This window comes from Lathyrus oleraceus, chromosome 4, assembly GCF_024323335.1.
Source record: "Lathyrus oleraceus cultivar Zhongwan6 chromosome 4, CAAS_Psat_ZW6_1.0, whole genome shotgun sequence".
Lineage (NCBI taxonomy): Eukaryota > Viridiplantae > Streptophyta > Magnoliopsida > Fabales > Fabaceae > Lathyrus > Lathyrus oleraceus.
In genome coordinates this window covers 80,318,392-80,341,137 of record NC_066582.1, presented here as the reverse complement: position 1 = coordinate 80,341,137, position 22,746 = coordinate 80,318,392, and the positions used below count along the sequence as shown (strand labels likewise).

At 32.7% G+C, this 22,746-nt stretch overlaps 1 protein-coding gene across 1 annotated transcript; it reads right to left on the bottom strand.

The window, feature by feature from the left end:
- Positions 1 to 6,531: 6,531 nt before the first annotated feature.
- Positions 6,532 to 20,060, bottom strand: LOC127073520 (uncharacterized). Its single transcript, XM_051014685.1, has 15 exons — positions 19,760 to 20,060; positions 19,465 to 19,635; positions 19,318 to 19,369; positions 19,115 to 19,222; positions 16,617 to 16,701; positions 15,092 to 15,146; positions 14,190 to 14,585; positions 12,417 to 12,476; positions 11,548 to 11,646; positions 11,325 to 11,435; positions 10,588 to 10,659; positions 10,379 to 10,495; positions 9,388 to 9,537; positions 8,252 to 8,352; positions 6,532 to 6,972 (listed from the first exon to the last, which is right to left on the bottom strand). The coding sequence occupies exons 1-15, from the start codon at positions 19,820 to 19,822 to the stop codon at positions 6,645 to 6,647; spliced, it is 1,968 nt and encodes a 655-aa protein (XP_050870642.1). The 5' UTR covers positions 19,823 to 20,060; the 3' UTR covers positions 6,532 to 6,644.
- Positions 20,061 to 22,746: the final 2,686 nt, after the last annotated feature.

Below are 22,746 nucleotides of genomic sequence, written 5' to 3'. Positions count from 1 at the left end.
CTTCTGATGCCAGGTACATACCACACGTTCTGAATCAATGCTGTTTTCCCATTGTTCAGAATCACTCTGACATTTCCCATACCTTCTGCATTAAGATATTTGTCATCAGCACATCTGATCTTTGTTCTCTTTTCAGAGTCAAAGTCAACCAGCCATTTCTTGTTTCCAGTAAGATGATTTGAACAGCCAGTGTCCATATACCACCAGTCTATCAGATCCATATCATCAGATTCAGAGGCCATCAATAGCACAGATTCGTCATCAGAACTTCTGGCTATATTTGCTTCTTCTGATTTTCTCTCCTTGTTTGACCAACAGTCTCTAGCAAAGTGACCAAACTTCTTACAGCAGTAACATTGGATTTTCTTCTTGTCATACTTCTCTTTTCCCTTCTGAGCATTTTTTTGTCTATCAGAGGTTGAGCTTTCTGACTTCTGACCACCATCAGATCTTCTCCTGGCTTCTGACTGCTTCTGATACCTCCTATCAGAAGTTGCTTTCAGAGCCTGCTGCTCTACTTCCCTTTCAGAAGTTCTCTCAGTTAAACGCAACTCTTGCGCTTCTAGACTGCTCTGCAGCTCTTCAATTCTCATGGTGCTCAGATCTTTGGAATGTTCTATTGCTACCACAATGTAATCAAATTGACAGGTAAGGGATCTCAATACCTTCTCCATGATTGTTTCTTCAGAAAGAGTTTCTCCACACGCTTTCATCTCATTAGTGATCAGAATCACTCTGGAGATGTATTCAGAAACTTTCTCATTATTCTTCATGTTGAGATTCTCATATTGCTTTCTCAAGGACTGAAGCTTCACCTTCTTCACTGATGCGTCACCACCATAACATCTAACCAGTGTGTCCCACGCAGCCTTTGCTGTCGTTGAATCTGCAATCTTCTCAAACACATTTACATCAACACATTGATGAATGAAGAACAATGCTTTCTGATCCTTCTTCCTTACTTCCTTCTGCGCGTTTTTCTGTTCATCCGTCGCATCTGCTGCTACCGGAACATAACCATCAGTGACAAGATCTAGAACATCTTGAGCACCGAACAGTACACGCATTTGGATCATCCAACGATTCCAGTTTTTACCGTCAAATACTGGAAGTTTGGTGTTCATGTTGCCGTTTCCGTTCATCTTTCTACCTTGCACAGTACACTCAGATTTCTCACACAGTGTTTCCCAACCCACAGAATTAAAATTCTGATCAGATTTTGTTCAAGATTCAACACGAATCTAAGAATCAAAACCAAACACACAAGACCTCACGTTCACTTGTGTTTCCCGTGTTTCCCAATGAATCCGAACCGGAGCTCTAGATACCAATTGTTGGTGCAAAGGTAGAATATATGATGAATGGAAATATTCTTATTCAGAGAATGATGGCTACAAAAAGGATTAAAAGTTACAATGATTGACACCCTATTTATAAGCCTCTAACAAACTTAAATATGAATCAAATCTAATATTTAAATCTAATATCTAACAAACTTAAATATGAATCAAATCTAATATTTAAATCTAATATCTAACAAACTTAAATATGAATTAAATCTAATAATTAAATCTAATAGTTATACCTAATATTTTAAAAAATCCCATTAACTATTAGATTTATTGGATTTTTTTAAAAATTTGATACAAACCAAAATTTTCAAAAATTTTGAAAAATATGGTAGGCAATTGTGAGATTTAGAAATATATATATATATATATATATATATATATATATATATATATATATATATATATATATATATATATATATATATATATATATATATATATAATGCAAAAAGTGCTACAGTATCAATATAAAATAAATTACGTCGACTTCTTGACTTCCTAACACGTTTGACATATGTTGATTCTCCTGCTTTGGTACCTTCACTAAAGTTTTGTCTCCAGCGGTCTGTGACGGGAAGAAAATGACTATTGGGTTTCAACTTCACCTGAACCCAATAACTGTTGTCAACAAAGTCACCTGCAATAATTTTGTGTCTACTTAAAGCTATGCATGGAGCTATCACTAGTGGGAAGAATGTGATGTTAAGGTTCTTGGACAACGAGACCAATATGACATTGTATCTAGAAGTAATATGGAAGCTCATATCAAGAATTGCCATCCACTTCTCACGACCCTGGACACCCAAGCTAGTTACCTGCAATGCAGTTCTAACTTCTTGTACTGTGTCATATAACAACTTGGAATAAAACTAATGATGTTGATAAACTTCACCATCTAACTGCGTTTGAAACAAAGGTCAAGACTCTTTACCCCATTGAAGTAAACCTGCAATAGCACGAAAACAACAATTTCCATCTTTACCCACATCAACAATGTCATGAATGTATTGGTTTAAGAAAATAGGAAACTGAGACAAGTAAAGAAGTCTTAAAGACTGGCTAACTAGTTGGCGTTCAATTGGTTTTGTAAATGATATCTTCGTATATTGACATCCTTGCGAGCCCTTAACATACTCCCACTGTAAAGGATCACGATGCACATCACTCTCTTAACCTTTTTAGTCTTTTTATTTTCCCTCTTTGGCTAGAATTTCACTTGTGGTGGACACGGGGAAGATGTAGATCGATGTGTTAGTTCCCAAACTTTTTTCTTCATCACCTTCTGGCCTACAATATCTAGTGTACTGAAATACCTTTTCAAATCTTCACACTCTTCTTATAAATCCAACTGTGTCCCAGTATCTTCATGAGTGACCTCATGCTCTTCAATGTATAATTTCTTCCAAAATATATGAATTGATTCTAGCGGAGTAGGCTCACCTTGTATTTGAAAACCTGCAAGTCCACACTTACAAGGCAACCCATGTGTTGTTCTAATGAAGCAACCACATGCAGCTTTGTCTGAACCAACAAATTTTACCCTTTCTATTTTCTTTCCAATATGTTGTATAAATTATCTTGAAACGAAGTCGTGCAATCTAAAGTAAAATGGAGTGTTATACTGATGCTTAATATTGACAATACTTTTCTGAAATGATACTCTAATTGAACCTAATTGCAACTTCAACATGGTGTTCACAACTTCCCAACTTATACATAAATCTCCTATACTAGTTGTCAACATGTTTTTTAGTCTCTCTTGCTCGTCTTGTATGTATATCTTGCATTATACACATGTGTAACACTCGTCAGGTTTTATGGATCTCTATCTTTCAAAGCAACAATTATGTATCTAGGAGCCATGTTGTATCTAGTCATGTGATTCACAAACTTTCTTTCATTATCTTATAAACGATCTAATATGTCAGGTCATTTAAATCGTTAGCTAGTATATGATTGTGAAACTCATACCTAACCGTAATCTTCCAACCGCTTCCACTTGGCACAAATCTCACCATAAATGGATATTTCACTTTCATACTATAACAACTTTTGGACACATACTTCCTTTTATAGTTTCCTTCTATATCACGACCCATAATCAATTTATCTTTTCTTTCTCTAATCCTATTTGCGGTATCTGAACTAATAGTAACAACAATAATAACATATTTTTTACCAACAGATTGTGTCCATGCCAAAATGTCAACTCGGAAGAGAAATATCTGTCATTTACAACATATACATAATAAACTATCAATGTCAAAGATATCGTAAGCTTATTAATTTTAGAACAAGTTAAAAATTAAACATGCAAGTCAAATATACAACGTCAGTGGTGAGAATTTATGTAAAGTCTGTAGGGAAAGCATCACGATTTGGACTGCGCAAATGAAACATACTGAACCAGCGAATCTTTTGAGTTTATGCAAAAAAAATCTGAATACCATATTTTTTTAAAAAACCCAGTACTTTTCAATATTTTTTCGAATATTTTGAAATAACCGATAGAAATGTATCAAACTTTTTGAAACCTCCAATGCTAACACAAATCCAAACCCAAAAAATGTCGGATTTTTTCAAAAAATCCGATAAATCTGCAACAAAATGCTGAACTTTTCAAATAATCCAAAAAAAATTCAAGAAAATGCCAACAAGTTTTAGAAAAACCTGTAAAAACTTACAACGGATTTTTAATTTCGATAAAAATGCATAAAATAAAAATTCCCGTACAAAATATTTCGATATCATTCGAATTTTTGTTTTTACCGATTTTTAGAATAAAGTTTTTGCAGAAGAATTTTAAATTCTTAAAAAATGAATAATACGAAAGAAATTTTTGTCATTTATAATGGGATGTCAGGTCAAGAGGAGGTGGCATAATAAAATCTTAATTATAAGCTAAGGTTTTAGGCCTTAAAACTTGTGATAAGAAAACTTAAAAAATAAATTCAATTATAATTATATAATATAAGAAATTATTATATAAATATTCTTTAAGTGAATTTGTGAAGAAGAGACTCGTTTTTTTCCGATATGATTTCAATTATATAAATTACTTTAAATCTCTAAATATATATTAAATTGGCCAGAATAATGTAAATCAAATGGAGGGACTAAGTTAATGTGTGTACACATTTTGAGAGACCCAATTATATATATTTAATCGAACATCGTTTTATCTGAGTGAAGGGGAATTGACATCTTCTCCTTCCATACTAGATCTTAGATGTTTTTTTATTTTTGGTTCAAAAATTGGTGCTTAAAAGATCCTAAGATTTAGGACTCCTTTGAATGAGTTTTGCTTTTTATTTTTTAAAAATTATTTTATAAAATTGTTTTAGAAAAGTCTTTTTAAGAAGAGAATAAATAAAAAATTTGTTTGATAATTTAACTTTTCGAAACTATTTTAGAAATGAGAAATAAAAAATTCATTTGATAAGCTAATTTTCAAAAACAGTTTTAGAGATGAGAAAATAAAAAATCTCTTTGGTAGTCTATTTTTTAAGAACACTTTTATTAACAAATATATATTGAAAATATTTTTATTATAATTAATAATTAAATTTTGATCTATCAATTTGTGTTAACTACTTTACGTTATTGGGATATCTTATCTCTGGCGTTCTTTAACTAGACCTTAGTACACTCTTGTAGAATTTTTCCTCTGAACATGTTCAACTGAGTATACTTTGAAAATCTGGATCGAGTCCTCGATGCCCTTCTCTGCTGCCGTCCATGTGGCGCCTATTGTCTTCATGCCTTCCTATGATTAGGTTTTTGAGCCGTACTTTTTTTTAAATAATCTTAAGTAAATTTATCATATATAATTTGTATGTACTTACTATGTAAAACTTTTTAATCGAATCAAAATACATAGTGATACATTATTAGATTAATTTTTAGTATATTTATTTGATGTAATTTAGTTGGATGTATATGTAAAATATTTTAAAATATATATATATATATAATTTCATTAATGAAAATATAAAAAATCAAAAGAATTAAGTTATTTAAAGAGAAAAAAACAGAACTTGAATGCATGAATAAAATTAAAATGATCCGCCATTAATATTTAGGATTTAGTAATGGCTTTATACTAAACATTTATACAAATCATAATTATTATTATTATGGATTTTTTTCTTCTGAAAATTCATGGTACAATATTAATATCCTTTTTAAGTTATAAATAAAAAAATAAAAAAAAATCATAAAAATACCATTAATAAAAATTTATATTTTTTCATAAATTTTTACTTTTTGGATTTTCTTTATAAAAAAATTTGAAAATGAAAACTGAAACTACATATTAAAAACTGAAACTACCTTTACCAATTTTACTTTTTCAGTTTTTTAAACTAAAAAACAAAACTAATTTTCAAAACTACTATTTTAAAAATAGTTTATCAAACAAATTTTTTAGTTTTTATTTTTTAAAAATTAAAACAGTTTTTGAAAAGTGATTCAAACAGACACTTAGTCTAATTCCTTTTTCAACTACAACACCTTTAGATATTTATGTCTTTGAATTGAAAATTTGTAAAATAATTAATTATAAAATTAAATATTTTTGTAAAATAATGTTTATTGAACAATTTGTTAATGTGTGCATAATCTTTAAAACTACCAAAGGTCTTGAATGAGGAGGGGAGTACAGAAGAATACTAGGGCCGGTTTCTTTTAGATTTTTTTAAAATAATTTTTATAATGTTACAAATTTTAGTAAAAAAATATTTTAAAAAAAAAAATTTCATAAAAACTTCAAATAAAAATTTGGTTTGAATAATTATTTTTAAAATATTATTTTAAGTATTTTATCATTTTATCGAATTTTTTTAGAAATCAAATTTTTAAAAAATCACTTAATTTTGAAACTATTTCAAATAGATTTTCATAAAAATCATTTTAAAGATTCAACTTTTTAAAAAAATTGTGATTTTGATTATGTTTTGATCTTCAATAATGTATATTTATGTTATAGAATGAACAATTCAATCTTTTAAGTTTTAAAAAATAAATTTAAAAAAACTTTTAATAAAAATATTTTTGTAAAATCCATTTTAAAAAATACAAAGAAAAAATCTATTTTTTTAAAACTAAAACAAACTGACCCGTAGACACACGACCCCTAGACACATCAGCGGCGAACTTTGACTCAAATAGAAAGACAAAATTTCGAAATGGGTTTAATGCACTAAATCAAATCAGGAAAATGCACAATGAAGATGTTATTCATTCGTATTCAAGACTTTGTACCTAAAAAACATATGACAACTGAAAAAATATTTACAATACTTCGTCATCTTGTTGAATGTAAAACGAACCCTCATCAACCGGCAGCGATGGTGGAGTACCGGGTGGGATACGAGCTGCACCTTCCTCACCGGCACATATGGAGAGAGCCTCTGCATCCCTTAATGTTGCATCAAGGTCGATGTGACCACTTAGCTCATTTATAAACTTCAAAAGGCTGTCAAAGTCCATTTCCTCTCCCATTATTTTACTACGGTATCGTTTCAAGACAGCAACACATACATAGAGGTGCAGATGTTCCGAGGGATAATGTGTCCATAAAACCTCCCACAAGAGCATTGTTTTCTCGTACTCAAACTCCCTGAAATTTAAATCAATATTATTAGTTGTCTAGATGAATATATTGTAGATAAATGTTTCAGGTAACTCAAGAGGTAAGGCTAAACCTATTAGACTTGCAATTTGCAAATCAGAAACACTAATAACTTGATGTTTAATACTATCAAGTGCATTGGGAGAGACTTTGTCAGAAAGAGAGGCCAGACTTTAATCTTTTCAGGCACGGGTCAACAAGCCTCAGCCTCAGCCTCATCTTTTTTTTTTCAGGGGATGAGTTATCAAAAAATTCAAAATTGATTATGGGTCGGTTTTTTATCAGAGAGAGCTTGTTCTGTTCATATTTCAATACAGAATCCTTCTGATATATTGGGAGAAGTAAAGCAATATCAATTGACAGTGTTGGCAAACTAGATAACAATGTCCACAAGTCGATTATAAGTCCCAAATTAATTTTCAGAATCTGATAGAACCCAGTAAAACGAAGCAACAGTATATAATTGATGAAAAATATGAGCTCGAGAGTTCTACAATGGTGGTAACAAAAAATGAAAGGAAACCTAGAGCACCATGCTCCTAACCAGAGAAAACAATCCTCCTAAACAACTCTAAGAGTGTGATTGGATGAGGTAATTGAGAATTTTTATGGAATTTAAAATTCTAAGCAATTTAAATGATTCAATTGAAATCAATTCATTTTTAAATTCTTTATAATACCTCATCCCTCTATAATACTCCCCCTCACTAACAGCATCACATGGATCATGACACCTCGTTGGCCCCAATTTTTTCTAGAATATGCCTGGGTGTCTAGGTGTTTTACCAGAATCTTTTTAAGTTAAATAGAGGTTCATTGAATTTAAGGGGAGGCAAAATAATATCTAGCAAACAGAGGAGAAATATTATATAGTCAGGACTTGTTTTCCTACAGGGGAATCCATTTAATAACAGCATTCAACATTGCCAGCATAGTGAATCTGTTCAAAACAGTGTTACAAATGACAGATTGCTAAAAATAGAGGTCTGTTGAAATTTTGTTACAGAAAAGGGAAAAGGCCTATATCGCCACTATAGCTACTATTTGCTAACATTTTGTACTAAAATAGAACATTGCGGAACAATAGTAGTTTGTTCAAATTTGGCTATGCTATACCCCTATAGTGCCGCTATTTGACAACACTGATTCAAAAGGTACCGTGCATAAAATAACTTCATTTGAGAACAAAGAAACTCAACACTATTAACATCATATAAGCAATAAATTATTGAATTATGATCAATATTGAAAATTCAAGGAATCTAACCTTTTAAATTGAATCAAAATCCAGCGGAAACAAAAGAAGTAATTGAGGCAGTCTCGCTGCTTAAAATAGTTATGTAATGGACTATCCAACAGCTCCACCAACTGCAACGAATAAATATATGAATGGAGGAGGATAGTAAAAGCAATATATGTCAGAATGTGGAGACCAGTTACCCAGAAACAAAAAATGTCGTCGGGTGAGACAGACACATTAAAAGGTCAAATAGAAATAATTCATGAATCTCAGTTGCTGAACATAATGTATTCTTGTTGCTAAATACCGAAAATAACCATTTGTAATTCTGCACAGTAATTAATGGAAATACATGAAAACAAAACACGGCTGGAATGAAGGCCACAAGTAAATTGGTGTCAAGCATATAATTACTTCAAATTATAGTAGATCTGGTAGATTGGTATATTTTGAAGTTGTGAAACTTAAATGAGTTTCATGGTAAGATGATGAATATATGTTAGATTCAAACATGAGAGAATCCAAATCCTTTCTTTATATTCCAGAATCAGATGTTTGGGACATTAGGGAGAAAATTGAAGTGTTTTAGCAGCTACATCAGCATAGCCGGTCAGAAGAAAGGGTGTCTCCTTGTAAGGAGTAAAAACTATTGAAAAACACAACAATAACTTCAATATGCAATTGCAATCACTCAACTTATATTCCCAAATTATTTAAAGATGCCATAGATGATGTATATTAGAATGAGAGAAATTGAAGGAGAAGAGAGAAGATAGAGAGTGAATTCATTCTTTTATTTTCTTCTAACAGAATTTGCATTGATCAAAAGTTAGATACAAGAAACTCAGTTAAGAGTTTATATAGGGTAACTAACTGATGCTGACTCAGCACAGTTAGTTACTACTAAGGGATAGCCACCTCATTTAATTACACAAGCTACAAGTCCTTATAAGGACTGTTACTAAACTATACACTATTAATGTATACATAATTTGAGTACATATATACATATTAATATATAATAAAACAATGCTAGGAAAAGGCCACTGAAAACAAACAAAGGGTAAAATTGACAAACAAATATAGAACAACGCAATCGCCAAAAATCAACAATGGTATGTGTGTATGCAGCTTGTCAAGGAGAAAGAGAACAAGAGATAAACCTTAGATAATGCAAAAAGTTGAGAGTGCATGCCATTTTGGTCACGATTAAAATTGGGTCCAAGGCGTTCCATCAGAGCAACAAAACACCAAAATGCCTCTGATTCATCATCCATCACAAACAATATGGGAGACAGAAGATCACTCATTCCCTGCAAAAGAGCAAGAACGTATGAGGTTCCACAACCATGTGGTTAAACAGTCCTCAACTATAACTTTTTTTTTGGATTGGCAGAGGGGAAGAAGACAGTGCATGTATAAAAAGGACGTTGTTTTTCGTAAGTTTATAACATATTTGGTTCAGGAAGATAATAGCTATTGAGACACTCATCTCTGACTACAGTGAATACATAATTTATTTATTTTAATCAAGTAAGCAAACAGCTGCACCACATATGCATGTAAAGTAGAGCTGATAACTTCTAAAAGAAACTTCCGTGTGTACGACATATGATAATGGTAGATACTTGTTCAGAAAGGCAGTTAAGACTGGAAACACAATTGCGGACACTTATACAGATAAAGTATCAATGTGAAACAGAAAAGAGACCACATGTTAAAATTGCTCTCTAACCACTAACCACCTTATTTGAGAGACCAGCACTATCCTTCCATTTCCACTCTCAATAAAAAATACTTCCTCTCTACTCTTTGCTTCTTAATACGGAAACCAAAACGGGAAGCTTGTTGCAACGTGCTTAGGAGGTGACAAGTTGAGTCATGAAATTACTCGCAAATAAAAATAAAACTTCCTACAGCCATGATATGTCCAACCTTTTCCTAGACTTTGTATGTGGCGGGATCTTTATGCCACTGAGTTTCCCTTCTATAAATTTATTATCTCCCACTTTAACTACCTATATAACTAAATATTACAGTTGCCTACTTGAGTGTGGTTACTAATAGATATTAATAACTAGGTTTAGCCCAAACCTAGTAGAAAAAAGCTTTAATTGTAGTTATAAGATTAAGCCCAGAACCATTGCTGAGTACCTGACAATAACCAAGATCAAAGTTGTAGAATGAATATGTCAACAGGATATCTCGCAGAACATTTACATTTGGATTATCATCCCCCTCATAGAAAGTGATCGATCTATCAGTTCTCACCTTCAAATATACAAGGAAAAACAGTTAAAACTACATAAGCATCATTTATCTGTTCATCTTTAGTCATTTGGATTTAGTAGTGTTCAGCTTACCACATCTTTCTCAATAAGCCCTTTCCTTTCCCTGAATTTCGTGAATCGTTTAGCCTGAGCCGGGGAGATACTCTACAAGAAGTATATAAACAAATTTATACATTGAAAAAGACTTAGTTCAGAGCCTATAAAATTGCAGCAAAAATACAACGTCAAAAGAACTGGCAACGTCCATGATCAGAATTCATAATTACAAGAGTATTAATTAAAAATAGAAAATAAAACTAAGAAAACAAAAAATCAATGAGTATATCCATGTGCATACCATCGCATCTGTGCAACTGCAAGGTTAGGTTTAGTATTTAATCTTTTTTTATTATCATCTTCATATCTATTTTGGGATTGCACAGTCAAGAATCCAGTTTGCCGGGGGTAGCAGGAACCAAAAATAAATAGTTCTTGCCTGGTTTCGGGTGGAAAAAAAATACATGATGCTAATGCAACGCATCAAAATTGATTTCGCAATCTTCTATATAAACCCCAACTTATTTACACCCATATTTGATAATATATCAGCCTATCATCAGTGTACTTAAAAGTTCTGAAAGTGAATCCATTTCATAATGTTATTGATTTAAATATTTGACAAACTTGAAACTACGGGGCGTTGTGGATCATCTCATGATTTCAGGACAGGAAGTATCATACAAAAAACAGTGACCTCATTAAATCAGTTTCATTCAGGTTTATAGTAGGAAGGCAGAAAGAGAAGTATATCTTCGGGAGTAAATGAAAACCTGCCACTGGTTCTTTATGTTCTCGTACTCTGACTTCTTGACTGACTTCAGAAATTCTCTCTCAGCATATGTTGAGTCATACGTATAGTATCCCAAAAGCAAACCCCAGACCTATTATTTTTATTTACACGTTACATAAAAGATATATCAGAGGATAAGATTATTTCAATTCATAATCAGGATATTCAACCTGTATAACTTGTCACGGATGCAATATACAAACCTCATTTCGTAATTCGTGGTCAAGGCCACCATAAAATATTCTCTTTCTCATAGCTTCTGAGTCTGTGACTCTCCCTTCAGAATCCAAGAAGGTAATCCACTGCATATGATTGAGCCAAAATAACAATTAGAATGCAAAATCTGAAAATTTTCAGGATATAAACAACATGAATGACATCCCTCAACAATTCTCAATTATCATTTTAAAATCTGAAAATTAATGCAAGTTGTCCTCTTATAACCCCACCAGAAAGCTCCTTTATAGTGCAGTGCATGTAGATAATACAGTCATATATTTGATAATGCACCGTATCAAAATGGATAGGATAAAAATTATGCTTCTTACAAAAATATCATTTACTCTAAATTTACTGTATTTACATAAACTTGTTATGTTATATTAATTTATAGAGAAATAAATTTATTTTTGTCCAGCAAGAATGTTCTACCACTGCATACTCACCAAAAAAATATGGTTGCAGAAAAAGTCTAACAAAAATCGATATCAAATAGCCAATAAGAGATTTAAAAAATAAGTACTAAAAAATTATTTTGTTTTCACATTTTATACTTTATACATGTATCGCATATTGATTTTTTGAAGATAGAAAAACATACTTTTCTTTTCAAGTTAATTGCAATTCTCAGAGAGCTATTAAACTATCCAAAACTATTGCCATTTAAATTTTGGTTCAGTCATCACAGGAAAACCCATCCAAGTTATTTCATTTACAAAAGCAATGAGAAAACTGTACATTCCAATATCAACGATCATTGTGACAAGTGAGCATTTACTAGAGAAATTCAAGCATGTAATAATGCTGGCAGCCTATAAAAAATAAAATCTTTTATGAAACATACAGATCATACCTCTTTAGAATCTAAAGGGGGTTGTCGCGGTTTTCCCCATACTAATGACAAATTGTCAAACTGCCATAAGAGAAACAAAATAAGATGTTACTAATTATAATCATTAATGTTGTAAAAAGGTGAACAGGGGGGAAATCCACTACAAAATTGGCAGATGTGAGCAATATCCAAACCAATCATAACCATACAAGCCAAATATGACATTACCTCCATGACAATCAGATTATACCAGTCTACTACATTAATGTGGATTGACAGAGGCCACTGGGGCAGAATGTGGACAAGGCAATTAAAATTAGACAATATTTCATACAGTTTGTATCATCTTGAACAAAATCTAGTACATAGTTACCGAAATGAAAATCATGAAAATGCTGCTAACTGGCTAGATGAGATGCTAAAGATGGTAAGCTACTCTGAATTTTTAAAACCTACTCCCTCCGTCCCAAATTATAAGACGTTTTGGACATTTCATGCTAATTAAGAAACATAATCGATGTGGTATGGGAAAGAGAAATTATGCATAACTTTACAATATTGCCCTTCATTTATTACAGATGAAAGAGAAATTTAAAGAATTGAAAATGATAAAGGGTATATTGGGTAAAGTGACTTATAATTGGGGACAAAATTATTTAGCAAAGTGACTTGGAGTACATGACAGTTTTTGTTGTTGGGTTTTGTTATAACTGATATTTCACTATTTTACTCTAAGTGAATGTTGAGTTTGATTAACTCAAAAATATGGTAAACTAATCTAATTTAGGGAGAACAATAATATTTTTTCATCGTTTTCCTAATATTAATGTTTTTCTTCAATTAAGTGTGCACTTCTTGTTGCCTCTCTCTCTCTCTCTTCGGCTATCTGTAAATTCATCTCTTGCTCTAAAATTGACACGTGAAGACCTGGTAGCCAATAAAAATAATAAGCTTTATCACATCCTATATACATGACACATAATGTCGGAAGTTTAACCAACCAGACTGCCGGGTGCTGATGCAATAAAGAATCAGTATTCTATACTTCCTTCGCATATGGTGAGGCATAAATGCAGAGGCGAAGAAGAATACATGGACAAATGATTGTACAATAACCTAACCTGTTCACTGTAATGCAGGACTAATTCATTATGTATAGGTTTCATATATGCTAATGAAACACAGCCACCAAACAAAGAATCCCAACATGGCATCTTAGGAGACTTAAATGACCCCCTTCTCTAATGCATTATGTAATAGGTTTGAAACAGGTGTGTCTAAATCAATGTAAGCACTACTTTACACCCAAAAAAATGGCCTTACTATATGCGCCATATATCAACCAAGCTTACGTTGTCTACAGAATAATTTTCTAATAGCTGCCAAAAGTTTGGGCTAACGAATTGGTACAGAAATGTACACAGCCAGCAAATTAAGATATCCTAACATATTACTCATAGGATTAAAGAAATGCATAAGTAGACAAACACACTTTTGTACTGAAGTAAAAGTAGCTAAAGAACTAAAATAAAACAAACAATAACTATCTTAATGATGTGTACTATTATTCTGCAAAACTATACATAGTGGGGGACCCTTCAACATAATATGTTGATTCTACAATGTTACTCCACAATTCACTGGAAGTTAAACAATATTCAGGGTAGAATATATGAACAATAAAAGCACTAAATATCTATAAGAGTTATTTTCAATTAACAAAACAGCTTTCTATGTGAAAATCCTGAAAGCAAGCTAACGTTCACAGTATTAATACCAAAAAAAAGGAGTTACCTCCAGAGAATCTGGGACAGCAGAATTTTCGTCAGAAATTTTTCCTGCAACATTGGAAGACTTCGGTGGGTCAAGGTTAGTCTGGATTTGGGTTCTCCTCTCATTGGTACTAAATCCATTAGTCTGATTTTCTCTGAAGAGTTGTGAAGTTGTTTCACGGGCAAACTTAGTAACCAGAGAGAACTTCTCTAAAACTTGTATAGACAGGTCCCGGGCAGGATCATGAACTTTATGTCTTGGTCTCCTATGGAACTGAGGAACACTTACACTTCCATTATTTACACCACTATCATTCCTTTCTTCGTTCTCATTCAAAGTGGACTCATCCACGGACATATTTGAAGGTCCACGTGCAAGAGGAACAGCCCTGGGCAATTCCAAGGAAGACAGAGTCCTCTGATAGTCAACCAAGCATTAAAAAGTCAGCAGGCCAAAACAATGAAATAATAATATTTAATTACAAACTCAACATGTAAGCACTTTCTTTCTTCTCATCTTTCTTGGTAAGGACAAGCTATTTAACATTTGGTCTTATCATTTGCTAGATGGACAAGTTATTTTAACATTTAGAGTCCATCACAATAAAAGAAGGAAATTACTGATGATCTTGTATCACTACTGAGGTAAAACCCTCTCACTTTTTGGAAATATTTTCCTCAAAATATTTTGCTAAAGGTCAAAAGATAAACTGGACCAATGATCTGATGAGTATCCTAGCACTTAAGGAACCCTCTCTTAAAAGCAAGCTACCAAGGGGGGAGACTCAAGCCCCTAAAATACTCCATCGAGCATCTCATACTACTAAATGTAGAACTTAGGCATCCCCTAATACCCAAGTCTCTATCATATGATGCAGTTACAAAACCTAAACAAACTTCACATGAATATTGCATAGCACACACCTGCAGTGTACTCTGAAAATCATTTACTAGGAATACGTTTGCATCTTCCGCAGATCTGAAATGCATCAGAAGAAGAAATAAAAAAAGTGATATTAAACATTTGGTTTGCACTCAAGTAAAAGCTACTCAAGATGGTTTCTAAAGAAAAAGACAGTGCACAAAAAAACCGGTAGGGAGAAATTTAACAACACATGAGCTTTCTAGTAGACCTTAAAAACATATTTCATGGCAGTCATAGAGATTAAATAGAAATAGAAGTCCTTGTAACGGAACTTGCCATACGATAACCTCAACAGACAATAGAAATGGCAAACCAGTCATCAAATTCTGTTTTGTTTAAAACTTCTCTTTTGCTATATTTTGAAACCATGAAAACACCATAGAAGCTGTATGTGAATGGATTTTCAAGAGATATTATTCAGCACATCTTCCACAATAATCATAAGAAAAGACAAACATCTCTGCAAGCCAGAGTTATCGATAGCGGTGCTATCCCGGGATAGCATCCCGGAACGGTGACCCTCCGCTATGGAGGAGCAGATTGCGTCTCAGTTTGAGATCGCGGACGTGATTTGAGGTTTAGCGGGTCGCGGAGAAGAGTGCTTCTCGGCCCGGATCGGTTGCAGTCCACTATCTGTTTTGAAACAGAAATACCATATTTGCCCTTAAAAATATAACTTTGGAGGAATTTTTTGTCATTTCGCACAACTTGCCCTAATCTCAGAATATTCTTCATCGTCTTCTCACTCTTCTCACTTGTTCGCTACCTCCCTCATCCTCATTGTGTTCTCATTTCTCATGGCTTCCACCCCATTCTCTTCTCACGCCGGCCGATTCCTCCTCTCTCAGCGTTGCCGCCTTCAAAGAGGCCTCCGTTCAGGTTGGTTTTCCTCTGTTCTTCTTTTCTTATTTGCTTCTTCTTTTCTTTTCTCACCATCCTCTGTTATTCTTTTCTTATTTGCTTCTTCTTTTCTTTTCTCACCATCCTCTGTTATTCTTTTAAATCTTTGTTTTTTCTTCTCTTTAGCTATCACTATCCTCTGTTTTTTAAAGTAATAATTTTCTCACCATCCTCTGTTATTCTTTTAAATTTTTCTTTTTTCTTCTCTTTAGTTCTCACCGTCCTCTGTTTTTTAAAGTAATAATAATTTAATAACTCTTCCTCTGTTTTTTCTTCTTTTATTTGTAGTTATTATTAATATAATTTGTCTAAAAAATAGTCAAATAGCGGTTATCCTACTATCCTATTTTTGGGGTCGGTCGCCCGCTCCGCTATCTGGGATTGATAACACTGCTGTAAACAATCAGCTTTGAAAGAATGTTATTTTTTATATTTCTCTCCTGCTATGATACAACCATTTCGAGTGAGAAAGGGGAGAATCAAATAGCTCATGTTATATAGTAACTGCTCCCACGAGCTTTCTTAATTCCCAGGAAAATATCACAATTCTATAGTCTATCATCAATGTATTGGTGATTGCATTGAAAGAAATTAACTACAAAGGCAGGGAAATCAGAACCTAACCTCACAAGAAGAACATGTTGCTTTATTGTAGCAAGGAATTCTTTGACTCCACCGCTATAGAAATATAGGGGAGGATAGGCAAGTCCTGCAAGAGATTTTTTTTCATATGAGATTGAATATTAGAAATCAGAATATAAGGTATAGACCAAGTCAAATATCTAAATTGCAATCGACATAGATAGTGTCGTCAAACATACACAATCTTATTCACCAAATGAATGTAACCCAGAATACATGAAAACACTACCTCATGAATGAGCTATAACAAACTTTGAAAGAGAAGCACGCATTCACTTCAGCAATTAAAAGGAGCGGCATCATGATAGCAATTCACAATTTTTATCGATAAATTAGATCATACCGGTCAAGTTTAGAAACACGTGCTAGATATTTAAGAAATCCGGCAAGTGGAAGTTACTGGTTGATATAAAAGTTACATAATAGCTATTAACATATGAAGCACTGATGCAAAAGAAAAAGGCCAAAACATCTGAGTGGTTATATGGGATAAAGTATGACACTTTCTCAAAAACAATTTTAAAATGCATTTAACTAAAAATTAATCAACTAAAAATATAACAATTGTCAATTTGTTATTGAAATATATTTTTTAATGAAAAAGGGGCCGACACCCAACAATGGCTACAGAGAAGTTAAAGGCAGTGTAAAAACTCCCTAAACATCATCAAGTAACAACTGCCTAACCATCAGAGGGGGCTATAAGAAACAGAATTCATCGCTAAGATCACACCTCATGCTACCCAGAGCATGGGCAACATTATACACTTCACGTAACAATAATTCTTAAGCACATTACAATATAGTGTCATTCTCTAATATTCATAATAAAATTAATGGCTAAGCACTCTAAGATATATTTTTCCTATATATTACAAGTATTTGCAGTACCCTTATCCTATACTTACTTATTTTAAGGTTACTCTATCCTTGCATCCCCATGCATCACATAAATTACATGCAAATGTTAATGCCATGCATTAATCTATTACATAAAACAAACCATTTTCCGTTTATAAACTTTCATGTGCTATATAGAGACCCAATACAAACTTGGTCTGTCCTGCCAAAAAAACAGTATCGGTTTAGCTTTTCCTACATTAGGATGACATGCTTATGCCAGGTTCCCTTTAGGCTTTTGGTAGACCTATGTAAAATCAGAGCCACACAGTTTTCCAGGTCAAATTTATGAACCCTAGTTTCCAGCATTTAATAACCAGATCTCCATGCTATGCTATAACAAGCTATCTACTCGTCTGGTGTCTGCTAACTTGCACATTAAGGGAGCCTTTGAAAGAGCTTATTTACAGATTATTAGGACTGATCTCATGACATGAGAGCTTATATTAGTACTTGCATACATTTCGAAAATAGCTAATGCCCATACTTACAATCTGGTTTCAACTTGTTTCAGTAAATTTGCTCTAATAACTTATAAATAAGCACTTCAATATGTGATGTATGCAGGATCGCAAGTTAACTCTAATAACTTAAAAAGCTAACTCGTTTTGATTCAGAGATACGGCACATCTGTTTTTTTTGTTTGTTGAGAAAAACCCTAATTTTCTAAAATGGGCCTGGATCTGGGTCGGGCCATATTAAAATCCATATTTATTATTGTTTTTTAAAACGGAAATTTAGAGACACGTATGATAACTTCTTTTAAATAAAAAGCTATCAGTATTACGTAAACATGATTGCGTCCTTCCACTCTCAATAAACTCAAGCGTTACTGATGATCGCATCCTTCCACTCTCAATAAACTCAAGCGTTACCGATGATCGCATCCTTCCACTCTCAATAAACTCAACCATTACCAATGCATTGTTTCAACATAAATTATCTTCCTCGAATCATGTTTATGAATTTGTGGTTATTATCGTGAAGTTATGACTTTATGGTTATGACTGTGAACTTAATATTTTTATATATAATGATCTTTGAGCATGTGTATGTAATTATAAATATAATATATTTTTTTCTACCAGTAATAGGATCTTACGATCCGTGCTACGATCCTCGAGTTACGATTTTTAAATCCTCTACCGATTCCGCATTAACTCTCGAGTTTTTAAACATTGTCAATATGTTTCTTAAAATAGTTTATTGAATAAGCACTTAACTAAATTGACTACTCAAAAATACCCCAAATTCACGGGAATTAGTACGCATAGGTTGCTGGTAAAAACAAAGACAATAACATGAGGGAAACTTCAATTATCTACCATACAGAGAGAACATAATAATCCATTCAAGGTAGTATGTCACTGTTATGTCTAACAACATGTAAATACACCCCCTCCTCAAGAGCCCTGTTATTTTTTATAATATCATACGCATAAAACACATAAAACACATTAATAGCATAAGTTACATGGTTGATACAGAGGATGGAAGATAACAAAACCACGGAAAATTGAGAAAATAAAACACACTAAATATTAGATGCAATTGATTCAATTAAACAGCTGAAAATTCACCTGTCGATAGAACAACAATGATATATTGCCATCCAAGAGCAGGAGTATGCCTCCGGATTGACCTGATCTCAGTAAACGGCACCGCTCTAATGGTGTAAAGGTTTCTATCTAATAAACAAGAAATGAAAAAAAAAAACTTCAACACTTAGCCCCAATTTCACAAAAGCAGCAAAGCCCTCAACTCTACTCTAAATGCAAATTACCTTTATCAGACAAGCCAGTATCTGCGTTATGCCCTTTATAAGGTATCCAAGTCTACAACCAAAAAATAAAACACTAAATAAACAACAAAAAAACAAACAAAACCAAAAAGTAACAAACAAACAAAATAACCGATCATCATTCATCACCATAAACAATGAAGACCCTTGCTTAATCAACTTCAATCTCCCACTGATAGCAAACTGAGTAGGATGAATTGCAACATTTTCCTTGGAATACACAATCTCAGCACCATCAAGCTCACTGGCCGAAGAACTTTCTTTCGTACTGTCGTTACACAGCATCACGCTAGCAGATCCCTAATCAGAGACAATTCAAATTCAAAAACAATAAGACAATCGCAAAACCCTAATCGCAATCGCAAAACCCTAATTGAAAAACAATTGGATTGTGAAGTGAAAAAAAAAGGTTTATATGTCTTACTTGTTGCAGTGACGCAGCGTAATCGGCGTCGTCGGAGAGGTCGTGAATTTCGGAATCTAGCATCGGAGAATTTGGAAGTAACTGTGAAAACAAAATAGTGAAAATATAGAGAAAGGTATCTTCGAGACGAAGGAAAAGAAAATCGGTGCTGTGGGGAAATTAACAGAAACTGAGAAGGACGGAACGTGACGTTTTTTGTTTGTTAATAATAACGCGGGTGCCGTGTTCGTGTACCGCTTGATGCTTACAGGCAGCAGCCAGAATAAACGGCTGAGATCGATGAACTTATTCAATTTGATTTCCAACGCATACGAAATTTTATTTTGTGTGTATGCATTTTTGCAGCTATTCGGTGAGTTAAGTGCAATATTGGTTGTTAATTATTTTGTAATTTTATTTTATTTTAATTTATGCAATTTTGATTTTAAATGTGAAATAGTTCTTCCTCCAATGTCAAATTGGGTCGCAACATAAGTGAAATATTATATGTCTTGAATTGATTTATCAAATCTGATATGATATATAACTTTTATTTTAAATTGATGTGTGTTCTAAAAAGTCATTTCTCCGTTAAGGTTAGATTGTATGAGTTATGGGTAGTTCATTTGCGTTGTATAAATACAAATTTTAAAACTTATATTAATACTTATATTTATGTTTATGTTGTTCCACTAAAAAACACATTGTATTATCTTTGATTACGAAGAATACTCAAAGGAATGATAATAGAAATAGAAAGGTGAACAAAGATAAACTATCTTGAGAAGATTAAAGTTAGAATGAAAATGAATCAAAACAATATGGAAAATAACCGAGTGGAATGGAAGCAAGGAATTATTAAATAAGAAAATATCAGACGTATCGACACTAAATGGAATCAATCCCATTTTAGTTAGATAGCAACTTGAATTTGTAAAACCCTAATGGGTCTAACACATGGATTTATCCATCATGTAAGAAAAGCTGACAATATAATAGCTCATAGCTTAGCAAAGAAACTCATTTAGCAAAATAATAGGATTTGAATTTTTATTTTAATGGACATTTATCAAAATACCAAAAACTTTGAAGGTTTACAATTATACTTGAGATCCCTAGATTTTGTAATAATGATAATTTTACCATTCACAATATTTATCTTTTAAATTTTTACAATTCATAAAAAATTCTCTGTGTAAAAATTGGAAGAGCAACAATCTAGTACAATAAATTTTGTTAAATAGTGTTTTTATGTTTTTTTATAGGACATTTAAAATATTGATATGAGTTTTTATTGGATGTTTGTCAAAAATTCGGAAATCTCTTGAAGTTTTACTGGAGTTTTTGCAAAGATTTGGAATATGTTGAAGTTTTATTGGATTTTTTGCAAAGATTCGAAAATATTTTGCAGTTTTACCGATTTTTTAGGAAAAATCTGGATACATTTTTGTTTCGGATGTTTAGTAAACGTCCGGATACATTTTGAAGTTTTACCGGATTTTTAGGAAAAATATGGAATTTGCAATATTATAATGTTATTATTACCATAGATTTCCAAAAAAAACGATAAATTTTGTTGTATATTGGTTTTTTTTAGAAAAAAATGGTATACCGGATTTTTTGCATTAACCTAAAAATCAGGTAGTTCAGTATGTTTCAATTGTGCGGTCTTGATCCTGATGGTTCCCCTTTTTATCTAATTCAAATAGGTTTATGATATCTCTGACATTGATAATTTATTTTATATATGTTGTAAATGTCAGATACTTCTCACTCAGACTGACGTTTTGGCATGGGCACAGTCTGTTGGTAAAACATGGTATTATTGTTGTTACTATTCATTCTGATACCGTAAATAATATGAGAGGGAGGAAAGATAAATTGAGTATGGTTTGTGAAAGAGGAGGAAATTACAAGAAGAAATATGTGATTGCAGGATGTTATACTATGAAAGTGAAATGTCCATTTATGCTGAGATTTGTGCCAAGTGGAAGCGGTTGGAAGGTTACAATTAGGTGTGGGTTTCATAATCATACACTTTCTAAGAACTTAGATGGGAATGACGTATTAGGTCGTTTAGAAAATCATGAAAGAAATTTTGTGAATGGCATGCCCAAATACAACATGACTCTTAACTACATAGTTGTTGCTTTAAAAGATAGAGATCCAGAAAATCTAATGAGCATTACCCGGGTCTATAAGGCAAGATCTACACACATGACGAGTAAGAGAGGTCCGTTGACTGAAATGCAACATTTGTTGAGTCTTATTCATGAAGATAAATATATGTACTAGACAAAAAACATGAAATCTTCCAATGTTGTTGTTGGTAACTTTTGGGCTCACCCTGATTTAGTGAAGTTGTTGAACATGTTTCATCTTGTGTTGATTTTTGATTGCACATACAAAACAAACAAGTACTTCTTATTCCAATTGCTTATATTTTGATTTATTTGAATCGGAAGTTGTTGCAGACTATTATTGATTTAATGTACATATAAAACAAACAGGTATCGACTACCATTACTTGAGATTATTGGTGTTACATCCACGAAGTTGACATTTTTTGTTGGATTTGCATATATGGAACATGAAAGGTAGAAAAACTTCACGGGGGCACTAGGGAAGCTAAGAGAGTTGTTCACTTCCCAGAAGTTGCTAACAAATGTTTTGGTTACTGACTGTGAACTAGTGTTGATGAATGATGTGGAAGTTGTGTTTCCAAACTCAACTCATTTGTTGTGTATTGTTCTATATTTCAAAAAATGTTAGTATGAAATGTAAGGAGTATGTCGAATCACATGGGTGTTAACTCATAATTTTGACGTCCATTAAAGAATTACCAAAAAGGGAATCCTATGTATAGATGTTTTCGACCAGGAGGTGATGTTCAACCAGGTAGTGGTGTTTCGACTGGATAAGAGTAATAAGAGTCAGCATGCAGTTGAAACTTCAGAAATATCTCTTAAAGTGGTTGAAGACGGTTTTCGATTGGAGATTCAAAATTC